This window comes from Halichoeres trimaculatus, unplaced genomic scaffold (genome assembly GCF_033239565.1).
Source record: "Halichoeres trimaculatus isolate MK-OKI-2021-1 unplaced genomic scaffold, fHalTri1.1 fHalTri1_scaffold_10, whole genome shotgun sequence".
Lineage (NCBI taxonomy): Eukaryota > Metazoa > Chordata > Actinopteri > Labriformes > Labridae > Halichoeres > Halichoeres trimaculatus.
In genome coordinates, this window is record NW_027437187.1 from 23742799 (window position 1) to 23766623 (window position 23825).

The following is a 23825-nucleotide window of genomic DNA, read 5'->3' on the forward strand; positions in this document are numbered from 1 at the left end:
TCCTCCTTTCTGTATTATATTATATTATATTATATTATATTATATTATATTATATTATATTATATTATATTATATTATATTATATTATATTATATTATGGGGCGAAATTACCTACTGAGCAGCGAAAGCGTGTATCACACTCACATAGATTTCCCACTATAAAACTAGGCCCTAAAAATAAACTTCACAAAATCAGTCACTTTTAATCACCCCACTTTTGGCAAAGCTTAAAAACTATTAAAGACTCAGATTCCCACTAGCCTTTTCGGAGGGACTGACACCACCTGCCGCTGTCTCAAGCGCATCTCCCTATTGGTCAAAAAGGAGACGCTGCGGAGTTTACGAAACATTGTATATCCGGGCTGTCAAGCTACGTAGACCCACACGGATGTACGTAAGTTTACCTACAAAATAAAAGAAAAAAAGAAAAAATATTTATTAAACATCAGTTTTGAGAATTTAAATATGAAATATTACAAGAATTAAGGATTTAGTTTAATTTAAATCAAGTCAGTACTAAAAGGGGAAAATTTTGAGGATGGAAAAGGGAAATAGTTTGGGAAATGCAATGTAGAAACATATATATAAAAAAAAAATGAACACCACAGGCTATTTCCTGCTTAAAAATTTTTGCTTGGTTAGGACATTCAATGGGATGAAAAATTTCTTTATGATTTGTGTTATATTTTCTTTGCATTTTGGGTTATTTGGCCTTTTACTGTGGCATTAATTTAGGAGTAATCTTTATAATCACCAACCCGCCAAAGATGGGAGATTATAAATTGTAATTCATTCTGTTCACAACCGTTTGTGTATAAAAATAACGCAATAATTAATGACAAATATATAGGTTTAGTATTGGATACAATTTTGAATATAGACCCAATTAATGTAAAAAAAAAATAGTTTCTTTGGACTTTATTTTGAAAAGTCATACCGGATGTAGTAGTGAAATTCTGTTCGTACTTGACAACGTTATGACCGGTTCTGACAGTGCATGCTGACTGAATGAAAGCTTGTGCCGTTCCGTGGAGTAAGTTAGGTCAACAGTGGCCATTTGTAGGCTGTGGATGAGCTGGATTACTGAATTGAAATGTTTTGGGTCTCGACAGGTCGGCAGGGATGTGTCCGGCTCCTCCGCTGCTGGCCAATGACAGTCAGGCACACGAAACCCACATCCCCCCGCTGCCCTCTGTTTACTTCAAGGTTCTTCTACATCTCAGCTCCATCCAAGTGCCAAACACATGAAGAGGTTAACCCGCCTCTGAAAAAGTGGGCTCTGGAGGTGAGCCCCTTTAGCACAGTACGAGCACAGCTCGGCTGTAGTATCTCCGTCCGCCCGCTGGACCCGCACAGGTTCCCAGAAGCTGACCGAGCCTTCATCACTGTGCACGGGACAGTGCCAACAGGAGAGGAGGCTGACTTAAGTCATCTTCATATCTGCTACGACGAGCAGAGCAAAGAGCTGTTGATCTCAGCAGAGAAAGCTAACAGCAGTTTGTCAATTGATGTGGCTGCGCCCATCAAAAGCAGTGAGTGTCCCCTGACTCAGGAGTCCTGAGGTATGAGATATATTTTGTTATCTTTTTTTTGGTGCCTCATGATGTATTTTGTTATTGTCAGATGTCCTAATCACTGCTCATGGAGAAGGCAACGTGCAAGTGAGGAAAATGGAGTGTGATATCTGCAAGGTGCAGACAGAGAGGGGTAACTGTCTGCTGCACTCAATCAGGGTGAGTGCTGGCATTACAACACACTGAAAAAATGCAAGGACATTAAAAACAAATGTACAGTTGCAGAATTAAGAGTATTATTCTATTGAGTTTCAGCATGATGTTTCAACTTGCCATTCAACCAGTGAAACATTTGTTGGTAGTTTGTCTCATTGCCTGTGTGATATCGAAGTGCATGCTTGATGTAGAGCCAATGGTGTAATTTTATCAACATCACTATGAACACCTAAAGACACAATGCATAGTAATACATGATACATGGGACCAAACTGATTACAATCTTTACATAACTATAAAAGTTACCATATATCCAAATATGGTAGTCTCTAGCATCAGGGGCCAGTTGTTCAAAGGTAATCTGATCGGATTGTGGTAATCAGATCGGATCAAATTTTGAAAATGGCTTGTTTAAAGGAAAAGGAAAAGGAAGGATTTCCAATTCAGATCAGATGTTTTAATCTGGATCAAACCCTCTGTTTGTGTTGTTCAAAACTTTTCAGTAGTATTTGGATAACTTTGATCCAAAAAAACAGGACTATCCTGATCCCAACAGGAGGTAGGATTTCAAGGTGGTTTTCAGGAAGAAAATGTAGTAAAACTTAAGAACCAGTCAAATAACACAACATTTGTATCATTTTGTGTTTATATTTTGATTTTTGTTTTGCACTTGAGTTGTTAAACCATTAAAGTTATAAAGCAAATAAAGTAGACATTGGCTACCGATGAAGCCTTTTAGTAAAGTGAATTAATAAATAAAATAAAAGTCATCTTATCCCCATTAAATAAATAACTCCTCAAACAGATTTCAATAACAAACAAACAGAATATATTTATTTTTCTGTCATTCATCACTGTATATTAATTTTAAAGAAACAATCATCAGAGACAAACCTGTCAAAAATAACTTCTAACAATGTCATCCCTCACTACACGTCCAGTCAGTCCCTCATTCTGACAGAACACCAGAAGTTGGTCTGTTTCTTCATTAACAGGTTCAGGTGCATTATAAACGTTATCACAGAGGACGTTCTTTATTTTGTTAATAATTGGACATTTTGACTTTTTGATTTAAGACATTTTCAAAATATCCACAATGTATTTGTTAATAAGTATTTTTTTTTGTTGTGGCTCAGATGAGGGGTCAGAAAATAAATTATCAATGGAAGTGGATGTTTATGTTATTTTTGTGTTTTGTCTCAAAATAAGAAACACTTAAAATTATCCCATGTTGACTCTTCTACCTGTTCTCCCATAGCTGGTAGCCCACACAGTGATATGTTGCCCCATTTAGACAACTGGAAACCCTTATTTGGTAATCTCGAAACCTGTGTATCTGGATCTAGGTGATCCAATACAATGTTGTTTTGAAAATACAGCATAAAACTGAGACAGATTATCTGATCCTGAATAGCAGAAAATTGGATTTCCAAATCCGGATTGTTTTGATCCAGATTAAATTCTTTGAAGATACTGAAGCCAAATCTGTCAGCATGTCCAATGACTTGTCACTCAACATCATCTAGATATTAGTTTACAAAAATATGATCCACCTTTAAGCTACAGTCATTAAAGAACTATATCTCAAGATGTCAAGTGGTATTAAAATTAGATTTGTCAATAGACTGCTGTTTTTTTTAAATGTGGTCATTAAAGTTGCAGTATTACCAGAATTAACTTTTTCTCCCCTTTCTCCCCACATTTCTCCCCTTTGCTTTGTTTTGTTGTATCACAGAGTCACCATGTTGAGGTCAGGTCACAGGGAGGACTCGTTACAGGTGCAGGGACCATCCATGGCAATGTTGACATCAGCACAAGTGGAGACAGTGTAAGCACAGATATCACACTTACACTCAGCAGTCACTAGAGGGCAGTAGCAGCCTGAATAAAAGCTTCACCAAATGTGTTTATATCATGTAGTTTGATAACTCACCTGTCTTGGACAGACAGAGCTGATAAAGGTATGTAGCTAAGGTTTACCTGGTTGCAGACTTGCACAGTGATAAGTTGTGTGTTTACAGGCGGTGGATGTCAAGAAGCTCCAGGGCACTAGAATGAATGTTTCAACAGAACATGGTGCTCTGAAGGTGAAGGCCATCTATGCTGAGTCCAGCTGCGTGTCCTCCTGCTCTGGTAGAGTAGAACTGGGTCATGTACATGGTGAGCTGTTAACTCAGTCTGTCTTCTGTTTATGTGAGTTTTATTGCTAAAGCAAAATCTAAATATTAAATGTAGGCAAATAATTTAACATTTATTCACAACACTTATCTGAAATAAACTGAATTTTTAAATTTAGGAATAAATGGTTTGTTCCATAACACTTTGTTAATAAAGATAGAGTGACAGTTAAACCAAAATGATCTGCAATAGGAAATAACTTTACATGTTGTCAGTCTAAACCATGCCACCAATACATCATGAAGCCATAAAGGTCCCAAATGTACAACTTATTCTACGCCACGTTATGTAAAAGAGGAAGAATCCGGTGCTCTGATCCAAAGAGAGCCCATTAAACTGATATGACTTCTCGACAACGTCTGTTTTTGTTTGATTCAGGACTTGCTGCAAAATGGGTTAGCTGGAAAAGTCTGACTCTTGGAATCCAGATAAGATCATAAAAACAACCAGAACTCTTACATTGGGCGTTAAAAAACACGTTATCCACATAGAATTTTGATTTAATCTGGATCCAGATGAACTAGCACAGATACCTGGAACCAATTATCTTGTTGACTTCAGCAGGTTAATGAAAAACATCCTGTGATGGAGGCTTTTCTGCCGCATTTGAGTTTTTAAAAATGTTGTTTTCATCAACTATTAATAAAATCAGTCTGGTATCAGGTTGTTGTGATTAAAACTGAACTTGTTGATATCACTGCTTTAAGGTGATGCCACAGTGAAGAATGTGTCTGGAGATACTGTCATAGGTAAGACAGCAGACTCTGGTTGCACAATGCACCACAGTCCGTATGGTCTCAATCAGTGTCTGGTCACAGATTAAAAACATCTAAGGCTTTCTCTGCTTTTGCAGATGGTTCAAATTCTGTCCTGAAGGTTTCCTCACACAGCGGGGGCATTGATGTCTATGTCGGGGATGGTGGCAGTGCTGCGCTCCTCAGTCAGGAAGGTAAAAGCACCATATGAGAAGAATTTTCACAGTATTAATAACAGTCTGTTTTCTAGAGCTCACCATACCATGCTTTATGTGTGGCCTTGTCTGCCCCTCGTTGATTCAAACATAGGAGCTGTGTGTGTGCGTGTGCCGTCCTCTTTGAAAGCTGGGGTGGAGCTCTGCGGGGCGTCAGTGGAAATCAGCCCAGAGGTTGTTCTGCACAGAGTACAAAACAACACAACTGACGGCCAAACCACAGTCACTGGTGAGCACTGTATTTTATTGCATCACACTCCTTGGCACTGTTGATTTACTTAAGCATGTAAATCAACAAGGAACAAACTGTTTCCTCACTACAACCACGGGCGTCTCTCATTTGTCCTCTGTGTGTCTCAGGCTACATCAATGCTGAGTCCCCAGTGGAGCAGAGGGTCAGGGTGCAGGCAGAAAGAGGCCCTGTCACACTGAAGACACAAAGCTGGTTTGAGTCCCTGAAGCTGGGGAGCTGAGATATGCTCCATCAGAGACAGATATTTACTGCTGCTCCTTAAACGTGGATGACATTAATGCTATACTTCAGACAGAAGCACTGTGTAATAATCTATAAATATTTATTGCCTAAAATGCTTGTACACATACATTTGTGCTGAACTGTCTTTGGTGTTGAACGTTGGCTATAAAATTCATGTTCACTTTGTTGCTTGTGAGGTGAAATATAGCCAAAGACTGCATGTGTCTGTGTTTTAATTTTTTTTGCACACCAATAGTTAGTGAAATTGTCATGTAAGACACTCTCCCTTTGCCTCTGTGCTGTCACAGTTACAGTTACAATCCAAAGACTCCAGCTATCAAATATGAATTTTGATTCCAAGAACTAATTATTGATAACTTGATGGTAATTTGGGGAATCTGTTTGCATATTTTCAACTAGCTTTGTCTTTAAAAAGCATCATAATGTAATGACTTTGAAATCTTTTTGTTAAGAACTTAAAATCATTTTTACAAAGTATTTTTCAAACATTAATGGTTCACAGATTATATTTAAAGTGTGTTTTATTATTGGAATACAACATTTAATTGAAAGACTAGGAGACGTAATGATACTCTGAATGGAAATTACTATTAGATTATTACAATTAAAATTACTTATATGATGATAGTATTTTAAAATAATCAGTTTTAGTCCTCCAAGATAAGAATTCTGAAATGATGACAGACCTAAAACATTTTACAAATATGTATTTTATGCCTACGTAAACACACAATTTTATTAAACCATTCAATAAACAGACACAAAATACAATTTCTTTAAGTACTTTTATCTAACAAGGCAATGAAAGGCCCAAAAAATGAAAAATATTCCAACATCTGGCTTTGTTTGTGTAGCATTTTTGAGTTGTTTCACCAGAATTATAACTGCACAATTCCACAAGAGTTAGGATATTGTGTGTAAAATGTTGATTTAAAAAAAGATAGATTTTAATGTTTGTAAATAATTTAAAATGTACACTCAATTGAAAATATGAAAATTAACAAAATACATCATATTGACATGGAAAATGTTGTTTAATGTAAAATATATGCTTATTTTGAATCTGATTCTTTTAACATATATTTTTTAAATGGGACATGGACAAAATACTCAAAAATTTCATCAAGAGGAACTGGGTGCAAGTTCAAAAGCCAGTATCTGTGACGGTATGGGGCTTTGTGGCATGGGAAGCATACATTTCGGGGTAGGCATCATTTATGCTGAACACAAATATTTTTGCATAGAAACGCAATGCCAAATCACATACTGCATGTAATAAAACAACGTGGCTCTGTGGTAGTCTTTGAACCAGTGAAAACATCCAGTGCATCATGAAACTAAAAAAATATGACAAGGGAGACATTAAACTGTTAAGCACTCAAAAACTTGAAATATGTCAACAAGAATGGGACATTTTCACCTTCAAAACTTCAGAAACTGTTCCTCTCCCCGCTTCATCCAAATCATTGGCATAGTGTTGTTAAAAGAAGAGGTGACATAAAACAATGGTGTCCCATGTTGAAACACATTTGATATGTTGTCTTAACAAAAATTCAAATGTGTTTAGGGTTAAATGATTTGCATACCATCATATTATTTTTTAATAACATTTTACACAGCATCACAACTTTTTCAGGGTAAAACTTTTACGTCCATACAATGTCCTAAACACAATTATAGCTATTCTGGGAAATAACCTTTTTCATTTTTCATTGATTGGTCTTTTTGTATATCCCCTTGATACTGAAGGAACCATTAGGCCTATGTGGCACTAAGACCAGTATGGAGGATCATCAGTACTGTGTTCCCAGTACTCCACGCGTGGCTGAAGCTTTAAGGCAGCTACCCTAAAGGGACAAATCAAACTGATCAGAGCAAAAATAATGGTACAGAGCTCTAACTTTCAAGTGTTTTCTGTGCTTGAGTCCTACTTGGAGATGCTGCTGCAGCAGGCCATGGTGATGGAGCAAAGTGGGGGACAGATCCTCTCCAGGTGTCGAGGAGAGCGGTCTGTGAGGAGGACACAGCCGCTCACATCGAGCTCTCGCAAGTATTGGGATCCACTTGTCAGGAACTGAACTGACATGTCTGTCATCTGGGGCAGAGCGAGAGGAGACAGAAAAACAAGAAGTTATCAACACAGGTAGCTTTAGCCAGGATGGATTTGAGGGCTGAAGGTGAGTGTGAATGTGAATGTATTTATGTTTGTATTTACCTTTGGACAACCTGACATCTTGAGTGTGACGAGACCCCTGCAGTAAAATGAAATGGCTCTGATGGCCGAGTCTGACAGAGCTACACAGTCAGACACATCCACATGTTCCAGATCTCTTATGTTCTTACACAGCTTCTGCCCTCAAAAAGCAGATGAGATCAGAGACATGTAGGAGTAAATAAGTGCTGCTGAGAAAATGAAAAGAAAGAGTTAAATTCAGGACATTGTCTACAAGATGGCAGTGTTGGCTTCCTCTGTTAATACAGGTTATTTGTTACAACAAATGAGTCAACAATTACTGAATTTTAGCCTTTTAGATTTACTGTGTAAAAAACAACTTGAGCAACATGTTTTTTCCCATAAGCTGTTCATTAGCAACCTCAGACAAAGAAGTAAACACTGACCGCCCAATAGGTTTGTGTGAAATACTACATCTGGCTCTGTGTGTAAAACATGGCTTAGTTTGTACCTCAATGCCAGCGTCTGTGATGCCGACACACTCAGCAAGAACTAATTTCTTTAAGCAAACTTCTTGGAGAGCTGCCAGACCCTAAAAGTACAAATACCTGGTTACAGGCTTCAACACCAGAGCTGAGTTATCTTCTGCTCAGGAATCTGTGAGGTTAAGAGCCTCAAGCAATACCTGGTCCTGGATGTTGCAACCGCTTACGTCAAGAAAGCAGATAGAAGTACCACTCAGCCACTCCAGACTCCTGTCTGTCAGCCTCTCACAGTGACTCACATTAAGATGGTACAATTTACACAGCCTGAAAAAATACAAAACAAAAACTGCTCACAACACAGTTTAACAAATCCTCCACCATAAATATCTGGGCATGATCATGTGGAACAACAACACTGATTTGAGGAACTCTTCTGTGTTATTGCTTGTGTACACAAAGACACATGGAAATACTCTTCAGCACCACAAGCTTTTGTGTGTCATTTCATCAGCAGGGTCATGACCAAAGGAGGGATATGGGCCCCCTTTTGAAACCTGATTCAACTCCCCAGGTGCCACCCGAAAATTCTCTGAACTGATCAGTAATTTAACTGATGGTCAGAGGTGAGGCTTACGCAACACATATTGCGACAGGGGTGCCGTCAAGCTAGTCTAGCACATTTTATTTTTTTTACCATATAACTGTAGGAGCCATGTGCAAATTTGTAGTTTATTTTTATATTTCAGGCAGTGGCGATTGCTCTAAGACTGCAAGGGAAGCTCAGCCTCCCCAAAAATGTCCCCAAAAAGTGGTGATATGTACTGCTGTGTGAACATTTTATTGAAAAATTTGTGCTGGAATTCCTTCATCTTTTGTTCAGAATCAGCTACCTATCACAGGTAACTGGCTCGACCTCCTTCTCATTCATCCCTGCTGCGTCTCAGCGCTTAACGGACACTGAGCGTCTTCTGACTTCAGCAGGGAAGTGTAGAGCGGGTTGTTCCACTGTGGAAACTGGACGGTCATTGGATAAACGCTGGGCTTTGTCCCACCCATCAGGCGCTCAGCGTCTCTGGGGGTTTATGAGGCAGTGGGCTGGCCTGGATGCTCGGCTTCTGCATGATGACTGGATGATCTGTCTGAGGCCGCATCCCTTTTTGATTGACAGTGAAATGATGAAATGAGCCAGTCAGCGATCTTGAGCATCTTCTGAGTTCTACAGTCAGTTGTTCTGGACTGATCCGGAGGCTTTATCGATCCGTAGTGAGTTTACCTGTCTTAAAAACGACAAGTGCAGTGTTTAAAGATTCTCTCTCTTTTCACCAATAAGCAGCTATAGCTACAGCTGCGGAGCTTCTCCCCCTGTCACTCACACTTACAGCCTGTCGTAGTCTCACATAGCAGCTCCAGCTGCGAGCAAGCTGGTATGGAGGGTAGAATTTACGTTTAAATAAATAAACAAATTTATGATGTAGGCCAGAAAAAAAATGAGCTTCCCCCCCTTGACTGACCAGCACCCGCCACTGATTTCAGGGAATGGTGTTGTCTGTATCACTTGTGGTGCTAATTTATAGTTTGTTTCTTAAGAATCTAGCTTAATTTTAGGAACATGTTGATTGGTGACTGGCTGGTCACATGGATAGGGGTGGAGAGAATGAAGTATCCTGTTACTGTTTGTGTGGATGAGAAAAGGAAGGTGAGCTAGGTCACCATATTTTTGTTAACAGCTTTTTTCTTTGGACTTTGGACTATTGGATTTCTTTTTCCGGATCCAACTGATTTTTTGATTAAGTGCATCTGACACAATACTAGGCCCAACCTCAGCCTCTCAGTGGCTCGTGAACTTGTGGTGTAAATCTACTTTTTGAGAAAGGATGAACCTAAGATAAATATACTGCTTTGTTAAGTTAAAAATTATCCAGCCCTACCCTTTTTAAGTGCCGTTTTTAATTTATTTCTGTTGACCCTGATGAAGGCCACAAGCTGAAATGCGTTGGTCAAATAGAGTTGTTTCCTAAACTACAAGTGTTGCTGGAGCTTTTCTGACCTCTTCAAGACTCTTTCTCTCCAAGCACCTTGGAAGTTGGTGAAGTTGTGCCAGGATTTTTTGACCTTAAGTTAAAAATTACTCACAAGGTTAAGTATCTTGTATAATAATAGGATAGATGAACTAGACAAGAGAGAAAGTAAAACGTTACGTTTCATTTATATATTCTTGAATCAACCTTTGGATAAAACGATGCTCAGCTTAGGCCCCTGTCCATAAGTCCAGCAACAGCCTGATGCTTCATTATTTACTTTTTTAACATAATATTCTACATTATTTGTTGGTGATTTGATATTCAGGCTATTTTCTTGATATTGTGCACAAACTTCTACTTTTGTCCTATGAAGAGTTTACCTGAATTTTTGCACAAAAGAAATGAAAAGAGCAAACACTAAGGATGTTTATGAATGTGTAGTCAAAGTGTAACCTTTGAGCAATCCTCCTGATGGAAACATCAGTGATGTTTCTGCAGTGACTGACGTTCAGCTCTCTCAGTTTGTTGGCTGAGGAACCTCCTGCCAAGCATCTGATCCCGTCATCACTCACCCTGGAACACAGTTAACTTATTGTACAGTTAAAAACTGGACTTTTTATCTAAAGCTGCAACAAACATACACACCAGTGACACAGTGAGACATCCAGGTGTTGCAGGTTTTTGAGGTCAGCTACAGATTTGAAGCTGGCATCAGTCAATCTGGGACAGTTCGCTGCATGAATCCTTTGGAGACCTGATGAGCTGCTGCACAGGACCTTAATGCTGTCATCTGTTATTTGGTTGTTACCTGTTGCACAAGAATCTGACATAAAATGACTTTTCTTTTAGGTATTTATGACAACGCTTAGTGATCTCACCTTCTATGCAAAAAGTTTTCAGTTTGGCTACTTCAGCGACAGCTTTGAAGGTGATGTCGGAAAGATGTGACGCACCCAGCAGGGAAATAGCAGACAGACAGTGACATCTGGCAATCAAAGCCTATTGAAGAAAAGCAAGAAGAAAAGTGGAGGAGCAAAGGTATGAGGCTATTTCGTCCAACTATGAAGTGACAAGTTCTTTTCTAATCAGTTTCATATTTTCTGTGTTTGTTAAAAATTCCACAGCTGGGATGTAGATCCTAAACGCAGTGTGTGATGTGTCAGAAATGATCACACTTACCAAGAAACAGCTATCTGTCAGAGTGATCATGTCATTGATCACAATCTCCCTGAGTGAAGGGCATCCAGCTGAAATGTATTTGAGACCATTTACAGTCATCTAGAAGGGATCAGAGGAAAAAAATGTGAGTACAGTGGAATCTGAATCATCTTTCCTGGATGCACTTTTCTTTGGCCTCACATATTCAGGGCCCCATTAAGTGAAACCATGCATCTGGAACCAAACTGAAACACATTCCCAGAAGACGGAGCGTTTTATGTTGGGGTGCATGTGGGTCATGTTATGGAGTGTGCACATGGTGAGTGGGAGGGAGCTGATTGTATAAACCCAACCCTCAACTTGGCCACAGCTGCATTTTTCTCCCCCTCTGCTTCACATCATTGTTCACGCGCTCTGAGGGCAAACGGTTACAAGAGGAAGAGGTGACACGTGTGAGCAGAGAGGGGTGGCTGGATTTAACCGAGGCGGACTGAGAACTTCACTTCCAACAGCTAAAACCAAGTCCTCTGTACACTGAGAGCTGAGAAGAGTGACTTTAAAGCCGACCAGAGGAGCCAGAAAACTGACCTGAGTGCAGCCGGAGAGGTCTAAGTGGACGAGATTGTTGCAGCCCTTCCCTGAGCTCAGGTGTGTAAAACCGTTATCTGTGAATCTGTAGCAGTAAGCCAGACTCAGGTACTGAAGGTTGAGGCAGCTCCTATTTAAAACCAGAAGAGACACAGGAGAAAGAGGAAGTAAGCTCTATTGATGTCTGAAAGTGTTAAATTGGGCATGTTTTGCATGATTATCATCATTACAATATAAACAAAATGAGATGTTTTCAAATACTTGTATAATTTAATGAAAAAGGTATACTTCTTCTATAAAAAATGGTGATTGGAAATTGTAGAATTAGTACATTTATCATTAATATAACTGTACCACTAAAATGTTTTTCTATGAGAGACACATCTGCTTCTTCCGATCATTTATCTGGCACTGATCTCACTCATATTACATAAAAGCCAGCTGTGGGATCCCACATCACAAACAGAAATCCAGATAAATCCAGCAACTAAATGTCAGGATGATAATTAAAGATGCATCTTACAGGAATCTCTTTGTCTGACTCAGAAGTGTGGGTGAGCTGGACCAAAGTTTGGGGCAGAGGGGCTGAAGGTTTACCTGGAAAGTGCTCTCAGGGTTTTGTTTGTAATGAGTGTGTAGGAAATGTTCAGGTAGAGCAGGCAGGGACAGCCCTCCACAATCCTCTGAATCATCTTATCCTGTTAAAGATCAGAAGTCTAAATGTTTTGTTCTATTTCCAAGGCAGCAATGAATGGCCAGGGTGCTTGGTGCATTGTAACAAACTGAAAATACCCAGTCTTCTTAAGTGGAATCAATTTTATGCGAGGAACACAGAAAACAAGCAGCCCAGAAGAGATATAAATGATGCTGATCAATTAATTTATCAAACTGTACCATTTACTCTGCATACTTCAGAAAATGAGATAAAAATGAGGATTTGTTTTATAATGAACACATAATTTAAAAATGTTGACCTACTGTAACATTCACACACTCTGACACATTAAGCTCCTGCAGGTTTCTGCATTCACCTAAAAAAAAAATAGAAGAGATTAAAAGAGAATCTGTTTTCTAGATGTGTTTTCCATTTGTTGTTATTCTTATTAATACACCTGTCATATTTACTCTGTGGGATACTTGAGAGTTATTTAGGATCATGTCAGTGGCAGCATGAAAGTCAGGACTCTGTCCTCTATCAAAGCTGTACATACGTTCCCAGACTGCTCCTCTTACATAACAAGCTTCTTCTCACTTCCTCCACAGGGGGAGCAGCAGCTGTGTTCCATCAACAATAACATTGTTGACCTTTGACCCAGCGCTGCTGTTTTTGTGGGACCCTCATCACAGGCTGCTACTTTAACTCCACCTCTTCTTTCTGAAAAGACAAACCCTGCAGGGTCCAGGATGCGTTTGACCTCCTCTCTCCTCTTAACCTGCCTGCTCCTCCTGCTGCTCACATTAAGTGAGACAAAGAAACCCGGGAGGGGCCGAGGCCTCCAAGGAGCAAGACACAAACTCACACGAGACAGGTATGCATTTACTCAGGGCTCTGACATGTTCAAACCCTTTTTTTAACCAACTTTCAGAGCTAACTAATGAACATGAATTGTTTTGTTGTGTATTTGATCACAGAGTGAGAGGTACCGGGCTTCAGAGCAGATCTCGCTCCTCCAGACTGGTGGCACCTGACTGCACAGAGCTCACAGAGCTTGGAGAAGTCTATGTAGACTGCCAGAACCGCCGCCTCAACTACATCCCTCCCTCACAGACTTGGTCCCAGCAACCAAAACACCTGCTTTTTGCCCGCAACCGAGTCAAAGTCCTTCGTGATGGGGCCTTTTCGGGATATGAGGGTCTAACAAGTCTGGACCTGCAGCAGAACCACATCTCTTTGATTGAAGACGGGGCTTTCCAGGGCCTGAAACAGCTAACAACCCTACTGCTGCAGAACAACCGCCTGAGTACCCTCAGCGAGGAGGCCCTGATACCCATGCCCAACCTGGGCTACCTACGTCTGCATGGTAATTCCTGGAGCTGTCTCTGTCCAATGGACAGTCTCATTCGCACCCTGCAGGTCCCAAGCAACCGGAATCTGGGAACACACGCCAGGTGAGTCATTGCTCCAATTCCCAAGATGTGCAGGTCATCACACTTATCTGATCACACCATGAAATATCTGTTAATCCTCCTTCAGGTGTGCAGAGCCAATCAGACTCAGAGATGTTAAGTTGAAGCAGGTTGACCCTGAAATGCTCTGTAAGGAGACGGATCCAGCTGAAGACCCACAGGGCGATGAAACAGACCCTTTGTTTCCTTTAGAGCCCATTCCCATCCGCACTAAACCAGACGCCACCATAGTTTGCCACACCTACTTTTTCCCTGTGGTGCGCATGGACTGCAGTAACCGAGGCAAGTTCTCAATTAGCTTTTTATCTGATGAACCAGTTTGAGTCATTTAAACCCTGACCCTGGAGAAGTTTTTTTTTACAGCACATGTTTCTTATGTAACAGAGAGGTGAGGGGGGAATATGTCGAGCACTCATATGTTCACGATTAAATGTTGCTGTTGCGAGATTGGAATGATTAAACTTCCACTTCTCAAAGGATTTTCAGGACGCTGTACTGGCAAAGACACATCTGGCTCAGCAAATGTCTGTTCAGTGTGATCATACTCATTCCCTTTACCTCTAACAGACTGCAGCATATTGTTATTTGTCTTCCCATAAAAACTTGGAAAGAGCAAATTTAACAAAGTTAAACAAATAAACTAGAATTACACTGGAATAGAGGCAAGGGAGCTTTAAATATGCCTAAGAATAGACAGAGCTAAATAATGTGTCATTCCTATCCACCTCCTACTGGAAGGAGGCCTGGATTCAGAGTCAAATTGAGGTCATGAATCAAGGCAGAGCATAAACCGACTCCAGACCAACTTTAAGCTAATGTGGACTTTCAGTATCGAGAGAGGAAAAACTTTTACATTTATTTCATGAACAAACTGAATTAGTTCGAGTGACCCTTTGAAAACTCTTCTCCTTTCTTCTCTGTTAAGGTTTGACTCAGGTGCCGACGGGTATTCCAGATGATATTGTTCACATCGATCTCTCGCATAACTCAATCAGTCACCTCCGGGCCAAAAGCTTTCATGGAGCAAGGAGCCTCAGGACACTCAACATCAGTCATAACAGCATGGAGCAAATTGACAAAGGTAATGTTGATGTCTTTAAATGCAGTATGAATTAGGGATGCACTGATCCGATCCTGGTATCGGCGCCAATCCAGCCTCTCAAATCTGGATCGGTGGGAAAGGATCGGTCCAAACTTGACATTAAGGCTCAACTATGATTTAGTCTACAGGGTATAAAATTTTACAATCAAATAGTCATTTCTTTAAATTCTGAAGCACTTTTTTTTAAAACCAAACTGCTGTTACACATTTAAACACTTATAGTTTAAATAAATAAGTAATCCCATATGTACACATTGTTGTCTTTTACTCAAAAATTTACCAGTCTTATCCCACAGTAGAGCATGCAGGTTCACGGCAAAAACTGAAATCTTATCAAGTGTTTTTGTCTTATTTTCAGTAGAAAATTCCTTTTTAGACTCAATATGAGCCAAATTCACATGACCAATCCAGAAAAATGTCTTGTTTAAAGTTATTTAAGGACAAAAATGAGTTCTGAATTGCTCATAACCAGTAAAAAAAATCTGCCAATGGAACAAGAGAAAAGTTACTTGTATTAAGACATTGTTCTAGTCTCAAGGAAATTTTCAAGCAGATGGCAAGCAGATTTTTTTTTACTGGTTACAAGCAATTCAGAACTCATTTTTGTACTCTGATAACTTGAAACAAGACATTTTTCTGGATTGATAAGTTGAAAGTGGCTCATATCGAGTAAAATAAGACAATTTTTACTTAAAAAAAAGACAAAAACACTTTATAAGATTTCAGTTTTTTGCAGTGTTGTTATTAAACACTGGTATCAGATCAGGATCAGTATCGGGACCAGAAAAGCTGGATCGGTGCATCCCTAGTATGAATCATACTGACTGAATATTACAGTATGTTCTTTATGTTCCCTGTAATATTCAGTCAGTATGATCTAGCTCTTGCTCATTCAGATTATTCTCGTACAGCAAAAAGGTTCAGAACATGTTATGAAACTGATGCTGGCTTGTGTTCTCATTTTTCTAAATTTGACATTAGGAATTCTGCCGTCTTTGTGTTTACAGTATCATGGCTTTATTTAGAGTGTGGAAAGCTGAGAGTTACACTGTGCTCAAGTGATTCACACAAACTTTTATGTAGCCTGCACATTCCTTCCACGATTTGTTTTTACTTCAAGCTTTTTATAAATATACTGATGGAGCACTTTTTTTTCCTCCATCCTGCAGCGTCCTTTTCAGGGCTCCTGCACCTCCGGGAGCTGGACCTATCTGACAACAGCCTGCATTTTATCCAGTACGGGGTTCTTGAGGACCTTTACTTTCTGTCACAGCTAAAACTTGGGGGGAATCCCTGGGTGTGTGACTACAGGTGGGTTCCTCTGCTCTTACATTCATAATTATTCACTGAAACAACCGCTTGCTATTGTTATAAAGTAAGAACTCTAATTTTTTTTTACCCAGCATCCACTACATGGTGTACTGGCTGCGTCTTCACCCTGGGGTGAGGCACTCTGGCTTGCTGTGTCGCTCCCCTCCTGAGCACACCGGGTTGCCTGTGCAGCAGTATGTGAACTCGTACAACAGAGAGTGTCCCAAGGACAGACAGAGGAGTGGACCAGATTCAGACGAAACTGACCCCGAGCTGTGGAACACGCCCATGGAGGTGCAGGGAGAGCTAGAGGAGGAGCAGGAGCCAAGCCACCTCAGGGCTCCACAGAAATATCAGATCTACAGGCTGTCATGACTCTAATGGACATTTCACCCAATGTTTGACTTCAAAGTTTTATTTTTTTCCCGATCTTCTTCTTTTTGATGCCGTAAAACAGTCTGTATCAGACGGAGTAACCATGCTTTGTCAAAGTTGTTTTTTGATTGGAATTTAATAATCAATAACTTAACAGTTTGACTAATTTAAGTAAATATACATCCAAAAATTCAACATGTGCAATACTCACTGATATATTTCAAGCTGTTCCACTTCAGAGATGTGCAGCCCCTCAGGTTGAGATGGATCACAAACATGCGATATTTCTGCAGGGTCTGCTTCAATGTGCCGTCTGTAATCCAGTGTTTCTCCACAGAGAGGTTAATCTAACAGAGACAGAAAAACATGTATATTCCAGCTTGAAGTATGACTTTAAACACCACTATGATTTATTTTAGAGGGGGCACAGACCTGACTCCACAATGTGCCTGAGTAAATGAGAGATTTCCATGAGCAGCACACCTCAGCACAGGTGAGCCAGTCTCGAAACTGGAGATATTGAAAAATCTGAAGAGAAAAAAAAAACAATCATGTGACTTTCTGATTCATTGGGACATCTGCCTGACAAAAATCATGATACTCACGGGGAAGTTGTTTTAGGTTTATTAAAGCTCCTGTGAGGAATATTTAGCTGATGATGAAGCAGACTTAAAATTAATACATCTCTCTCTGAGCTACAAAACCAGCAAAAAGGCAGGTGATTTATAAACTGTTACTTTTAATATGTGAAACTGCTGAAGGGGGTTAGATGTCAAAGTCATTTGAAGCTGTTTTGCGCATCTTCCATGACAAAGATGCAAAGTAGTCGATGCATTTGACAGTGAGGAATGAGACGGGATGAGACAAAAACATCCCTTACACGTGTGAGAAAGGATGAGCAAAGACATAGGAAGCACCAAAACTGATACAAAACTTTCTCACGGGTGCTTTAAATCAAGATTATAAAAATCACATATGTTAAGATGGTAATTTTATGTAAGCATAACCCTCTCTTTTTTTGAATGTTATGTAAACTAAACAGCTGATTTGGCCAATTAATCAACTTTTCTTTGAAAGATATGGTCCTATTTTTTTGTTATCTTTTGTGACATAACAAGTAGTTAGCTTTTAAAATCTTTGGGAACAGACAGGCCCCAAAATCAGACCAGATTGTTTTCATTGGCAGTCCAGCTGCTGCCATTCTACAAGGCATTGCGATGGTGTCCAAGCAGTCTCTGTCTTTCACCAAACATAGTCATGCTGTAGCACTATTTATCTGCAGAGGTGTCAGACTAAAATATAAGACCAAACTAATCAAACAGTGCACTCACTTTGCCAACAAGTGTGAATCCAAAACAAACAGGGGCTACTTATCGTAAGTTCAAGCAGAGTCAAACAGATCTCATGTTTGCTGAAGTTTTAAGCATCTTTGTAACTCACACAACCAATGGTGTTGAAGAACTTGTCTACTTTTTTAATATCTGCAGAGTTTAATTTGTTTGGACAACCACAACATGTCATCAATCTTGAAGGACAGTTTTCCTATAAACAAAACCCTCTCTGCGGTAATGGTTAGGAGGTACATGAGACCACAATAAGCAGCCCCTGACATCCATCAACAGACCTCAAAGAAGCAGAGGGCATGTTTACACTTTGAATTATGTAACACGCATGAGCTCATCGCTGATTGCCTACCAGAGAAGTCTGTGAACTAATGAGGTCCACAGAGTACACAGGAAATCACGTCTGAGTGAAAAATGAATGCTGCGTAGTTTAAGGAGGATACCTTAAGTATGAGGCTGCTGGAGAGCATTACCAGTCCATCACATCCTCTCCCTCTCTGCTGGACTCGGTTGGTGTTTTCAACCCTCATTTCCATTCTCTGAAAGATGAATGAAAGTGTGGAAAATAAAAGCAAAGTAAAAATGTATATAAGAGTTAATCTATTCTACTTTTCAGAGTAAAATTATACCTTCAGGTTCTCTTTTGTCCACTTTGAGTCCTTTGCAGCATTATGCCATGCAGCGACAACACGCTGAAGGCGGCCAGCATCTGCAACTCTCTGAAGTTTGGCGATGGCAGCTGAGTTTAAAATGGTTATCAGCTTGTTTTGCCTTGAAACAGATCAGGTTCTTACATTTCTGCATCTTTTTAAGAGGAGGATGACATATGGATGGAACTATGATGATAAAATGTGAATAATAAAGTCAGGCTTCTGTTGAATCACAACATGAGTTTGCATGATTCTTCAGAGAGAGAGCAGGGGACAGAATGAGTCACATGAGCAGGAGAACACCGAAGGGAAAAAATGAATTTCAGGATAAATTTTTGGTTTGGATGCATTTCATAACCGCACTGCATGTTTTCTCTGGCTGTACTGCAGAGCTGTACACAGCTTACACAGATTCCCATGAGCTGAGCCAAAATCCTCGTGATTTATGTTTCGATTGAACCAAGATAAATAATCACCTACCAGCCTGTGTCTTCTTGTGCAGTTTTGCCCAGTTTGACCATTTAGTAAGCACTGCCTGTTGACGTTCCTCCTCACAATGCTTCTTTCTGAGGTCCATCCTCTGATCCAGCTCTATGGTGCCTCTCTTCCTCTGCTGGTGGACCTCTTCCAGCTCATCATTAATTCAGGGGAATAGTTTGTTGCCATTCTGTGAGAAACATGCATTAACTCGGTGTCACTAACATTTAAATAAAGCATTTTCATCTCAAAGTTACACATGAAAGGTACAAATGGGACAGTGTAGAGTTAGATTAAGGGAAAATAATACTAAGGTCTGCAGTGAAATTGCACAGGTGAAAGGTAATCTGTGAAACAGGATATCCTCATGAACTCAGGAGCATGCAAACATCCAGAACTTTCACTCATGGGTCAAATTTCTGCTCCAAGTTACATCTGAGTGACTGTCTCTTTGTGTTGTGAAAGTTTGAACATTTTTATTTTCATTTCTTTAGCTTTAGATTATGCTTGAGGGGGTCTTGGTAACATTTTATCTTCTAGTTAGCCATGCACAGTTTACATTTTGTAGAATATAAAGACAAGACAAAAAAGCTGCACCTTGTAGAAAAAAATATGCTAGAATCTATATTTCTGGATCCTTTTTTCTAAGTGTTCAAACTATTTATATAAAAGCTCCACCTGTGTTCATCCAATCATGTGAGTTTGTCACAGCACCACCTGTCAACAATCACCTCATTCTGATCCCTGCAGTGTCTTTCCCTTCCTGCTCCTTTTTCTGGTCCTTGCATACAAACTGTGTGGACAATGAAAAGAGAGCACGACTAACTTGTGTCTGGGAAAATAGTTTTGATTAAGAGACTGTTGTTGTCAGAGGTGGATGACACGCTGCCATGGCTCTTCTCTCTGGGTAAATGAAAGTGTTTGGTTTAATATTAGTGTTGCTATAGTTTGTGTCTGACTTCAATGTTTTTCAGGGTTTCATGGTTTTGCACTGTACTTTTCCTGGGCTACATTTGTTTTCCCCCACAAAAAGGTAAGACTTTTAATTATGATTTAAACACTGTTCTAAGCTGGAAACAAAGTAAATGTCTTTACTTCCTGCTACAGGCTACAGCTTTGCACATGGTTACTCTCCCCATGACGACGCACTCAGAAATCATGAAAGCCTGTTTGATCCTCTAAAGTCTAATCAGGACTCTGATGGTCACATGTATGGGAAGCAGAGCAGTGTTATGCCCTCTCAGAGTGATCCAGTCCAAAATGAAGACGGTGAAGACACTACCTCTGTTACCAGCCAAAGTGAAGAGATGGCACAGAGTAACCCAGACTCAGACCTTGAGAAAGAGCAGGTGACAGCTGCCCCCTCTTCTCCCTCTGTGTTCCGCTCTGATCTCAAAACGTCAGGAGCTGAACACCCATTTGGGCTTTTGTTGAAGGAGCACACTAAACAGAAAAGTGCTGAAGGTGTCAGTTTTCCAACACTGGCAGTTTTAAAGCGGTTCATTGGCCGGATGAAAAGCTCTTTCTTGAAACCAGGGAGTGACTTGAGGAGACACTTCCAAACAGCTCGGGATGTTATTAAAAACCATCTCGCTTCTAATGCCAACAACACCGGAGGAGAGTCTGACTCTGTGAATACACCAGACTCTGTTAATACACCAGACTCTGTGAATACACCAGACTCTGGGAATAACACTATGAATACACCTGATTCTGTGGATACACCTGACTCTGTGATGGATGAGGCTGCTGAAAGTGAAGTTTGGAGTGAGTCTGTTAACATGGAGTTTGAACAAAGTGAACCGGGTCCAAACTACCAAATCCAAAGTGGGAGCCTCCATCTTCCTGAGCCTGTTGACTCAGCTGCAAGTTCCATTACTTCTAACCACAGACCGGGCATGGACTTTACTTTCCACCAACACCATCTGTTAGCAGAGCATGGTCCAGATGATAATGAGTGGGCTAACAATGGTGGGGAAACTTTTATAGGGGCTCCTCGATCACAAAACTATGATCCGTCATCACACTCTGTGTTCTCTGAGCTAATGCCCTCTGGTTCATTCTTTGGGGAGGATTTGTCTGTCCCTCACTTGCCAGATGTTGGCCACCATTCGAGCAAGACAACAAACATACAACCCCTGACTGCTGAGAATGATATCAGACCACCAACACACAAACTTGTCAGTACAAACAGTGTAACAGGGCATCATAGACCATCAGCTGGAGGTGAAGAACTTCAAGACTTCTTGAGGGATGAAGCAGGCAGAGTGTCTCACACTAACGCCATATCTACACCAAAGCCCAATTCATATGGCAGAAGTATGTATGTTAATGCACCAAGAAGTCAACTACCCATACTGAAACAAACAGAGGCCCCAGCATTTCCATCAGACCAACCTCCTATTGGCCAGGAATCAAACCATATAGAGTACACTCCCTCAGTCCAGCAGCCTGTATCTGTTGCTTCTGTTTCAAGTTCTAAAAGTCCTGCATTAGAGAGCATTAGTGGCAATGTGGATGCTAAAATAAGCAGCCCACATTATGCTGCTGTGAAACCTTTCAGCCTTTATCGTAATGGATATCATCCAGGGCAGAGAATCCATACATCTATTGACCCTGTAAAGATTAAAAAGGACAATTTCCTGCATCCAAATTCTGTTAGCTCTGGCTTTGATCAGATAGGGGTCTTCTCAAAACTAGCTGGCCACAAAGTCAAGTCCAAAAACCCAGGTGTCAGAAGTATATTGTCTGGTAGAAATTTAGGGTTCATCCCTAGGGGTATATTTGGCGCTCAGAAACAGCTGAATTCATTTCCAACACCACAAAATCGAAGGCTTTCTCAGAGAAAAATCAGAACGAGCCCCCGTCAGACCTTCTTTAAGCCATATAAAATTTGGAAGCATCCAACATTCATGGACAAAGGGAGTAGAAACACAGCCCTCCAGCATCTGAGAGCCATGTTGCCATCCAGAGTTTCTGATTCTGCTTTCAGTGGGCTCTTTTGGAGGTAAGGTGTCAACACCAGGAGGCTTTAGCCACAGATGAGAGCTGTTATGTCACCACCATCTCCACCCACATACACAACAAAATCTGGTAACGGTTACCTAAGAAGCAGAGTTCCTGGATTAAAGACCTATTAAAACTCACATCAGATGACTGAAGGACAGTTTTCACAACGAGGGAATCCAATGGACACACTCTAAAGCTTCAGGCATCAGAGTGTAAGGGTTTGAAGATCACCAGCACTTGAGAAATAAAAGGTAAGTAGTCTTAAGTATTTCAGATATGGATATAAAAGTGTGTGTGATTGATTTTAGTGATTGTAAAATCTCTAAAAATCTCCCAATAAGTTCCCACTTAATCATTTAATTTGTTGGTTGAACTCTGAAAACTATTAGTGAGATTTATAGACTTCTTTGACTGCATTTAGAGTTTTCATGGAATAAAAAAAATCAAGAAAATTCAAGTTTAAAAGTCTTAGTAGGTTGATTTGGAGTCATTTTTTTCCTTGCTTCGTTGTGTTTTAGCATTTCCTTTTGATTGCTGATAAAGATGGATTTCCAAATATTTGTCTTGTTTTCTTCCAGGATCTGTTGTCATCATCAACTGAGAGGAAAATCAAGTTGCTGCAATTCTACACTTACTGCTCAAACAAGTAAAGGCACTTAATATTTTAATTTTTTGTCTCTTGTCATACTTGTGCTTATTGTGGTATCTCATTGTGTGTTTAAGCGTTAAAGCGCTGAGTTTGTGTCTCTGGTTTGATGAAAGCAAGTATTGCAGGCACTAAGAAAGCTGCTTTACATACATTTCTCAGAAGTGTGTTGTAGGAGTACCATCAAGTAAGCAACATGTTTTAAACCTCAAATATTTTAATGTATCAATTATACCTCCTATATTGATTTTGATTGCTGTAGATCTGCCTGAAGACAAAGCTTGATAAAACAAAATAACTGCAAAAGAAGAAAGCTTCCTGAAAAAGAAAGAACAGCCATGAATAAGAAAGAGACATTAGAAAAATCAGTTTGTGGGAACCAAGGTTATAATATTTAACTAAAACGAAACTAAAAACGAAAACTAAAATTTAAAATACATTGCAGTTAACTCAAACTAATAAAAACTAAAAAAGAAAACAAAAACGATAAGTAAACTAAAACTGTATCTTGTGTTCACAAAATTAACTGAAACTAACTAAAATTATAGAGAAAATGCCCTTAGTTTTAGTTTCTGACAATATTAATAGCCTTTAGGATTTAAATTAACCAGACACATTTTCCCAACCAATTTTACGACACTTTTAGGCAGTTGTTAGTGCCATACGGCACCATCATAGCGACGTACTGGGACGAGCTTGTTTACTGCACTGACAGGCTGTGGCTCAATCCCAAACCACCCCCTACACACTACCCCTTCACTACCGAGTGTCACTTCAAATGAAGTCACACTCCTGGCTGTGGAGGGCACTTCAATTGAAGGGGGAGGGTATAACCATTACCGGCAGGAATGGGAGGCCCTCTTCACTTCACCGGAACACGGAAAACCTCGTCGCCATGGAAACAGAAACACGCTCCCCGTGAATGAATGTTACGTTGTGGCACAGATTGCGAGTCGCTATATCGCTGTCCAGGGTTGATAAGGTTG

At 40.1% G+C, this 23825-nt stretch overlaps 3 protein-coding genes and 1 long non-coding RNA gene across 4 annotated transcripts; 3 read left to right on the forward strand and 1 right to left on the reverse strand.

Moving 5' to 3' along the window:
* The first annotated feature begins 958 nt into the window (after positions 1-958).
* fam185a (family with sequence similarity 185 member A) lies at positions 959-5707 on the forward strand. Its single transcript, XM_074677896.1, has 9 exons — positions 959-1033; positions 1113-1532; positions 1624-1733; positions 3466-3558; positions 3752-3890; positions 4616-4657; positions 4762-4857; positions 4973-5107; positions 5239-5707. The coding sequence occupies exons 1-9, from the start codon at positions 1009-1011 to the stop codon at positions 5349-5351; spliced, it is 1173 nt and encodes a 390-aa protein (XP_074533997.1). The 5' UTR covers positions 959-1008; the 3' UTR covers positions 5352-5707.
* Positions 5708-6295: 588 nt separating this feature from the next.
* fbxl13 (F-box and leucine-rich repeat protein 13) lies at positions 6296-19835 on the reverse strand. The gene is made up of 18 exons (XM_074678131.1): positions 19782-19835; positions 19188-19374; positions 18687-18796; positions 18501-18596; positions 17147-17242; positions 16926-17061; positions 12778-12830; positions 12397-12497; positions 11800-11929; positions 11233-11331; positions 10932-11052; positions 10699-10861; positions 10507-10626; positions 8233-8356; positions 8059-8139; positions 7590-7724; positions 7306-7469; positions 6296-7221 (listed from the first exon to the last, which is right to left on the reverse strand). Exons 2-18 carry the CDS (start codon positions 19282-19284, stop codon positions 7146-7148), a joined length of 1902 nt encoding a protein of 633 aa, XP_074534232.1. The 5' UTR covers positions 19285-19374; positions 19782-19835; the 3' UTR covers positions 6296-7145.
* Positions 11651-17148, forward strand: LOC141796848 (leucine-rich repeat-containing protein 17-like). Its single transcript, XM_074678132.1, has 7 exons — positions 11651-11859; positions 13063-13328; positions 13432-13908; positions 13994-14208; positions 14852-15007; positions 16198-16339; positions 16432-17148. Exons 2-7 carry the CDS (start codon positions 13204-13206, stop codon positions 16712-16714), a joined length of 1398 nt encoding a protein of 465 aa, XP_074534233.1. The 5' UTR covers positions 11651-11859; positions 13063-13203; the 3' UTR covers positions 16715-17148.
* Positions 19836-19888: 53 nt separating the features above from the next.
* Positions 19889-20912, forward strand: LOC141796849 (uncharacterized). The gene is made up of 3 exons (XR_012598904.1): positions 19889-20091; positions 20159-20217; positions 20292-20912. It is a non-coding gene; the product is annotated as an uncharacterized LOC141796849 (long non-coding RNA).
* The last annotated feature ends 2913 nt before the right edge of the window (positions 20913-23825 follow it).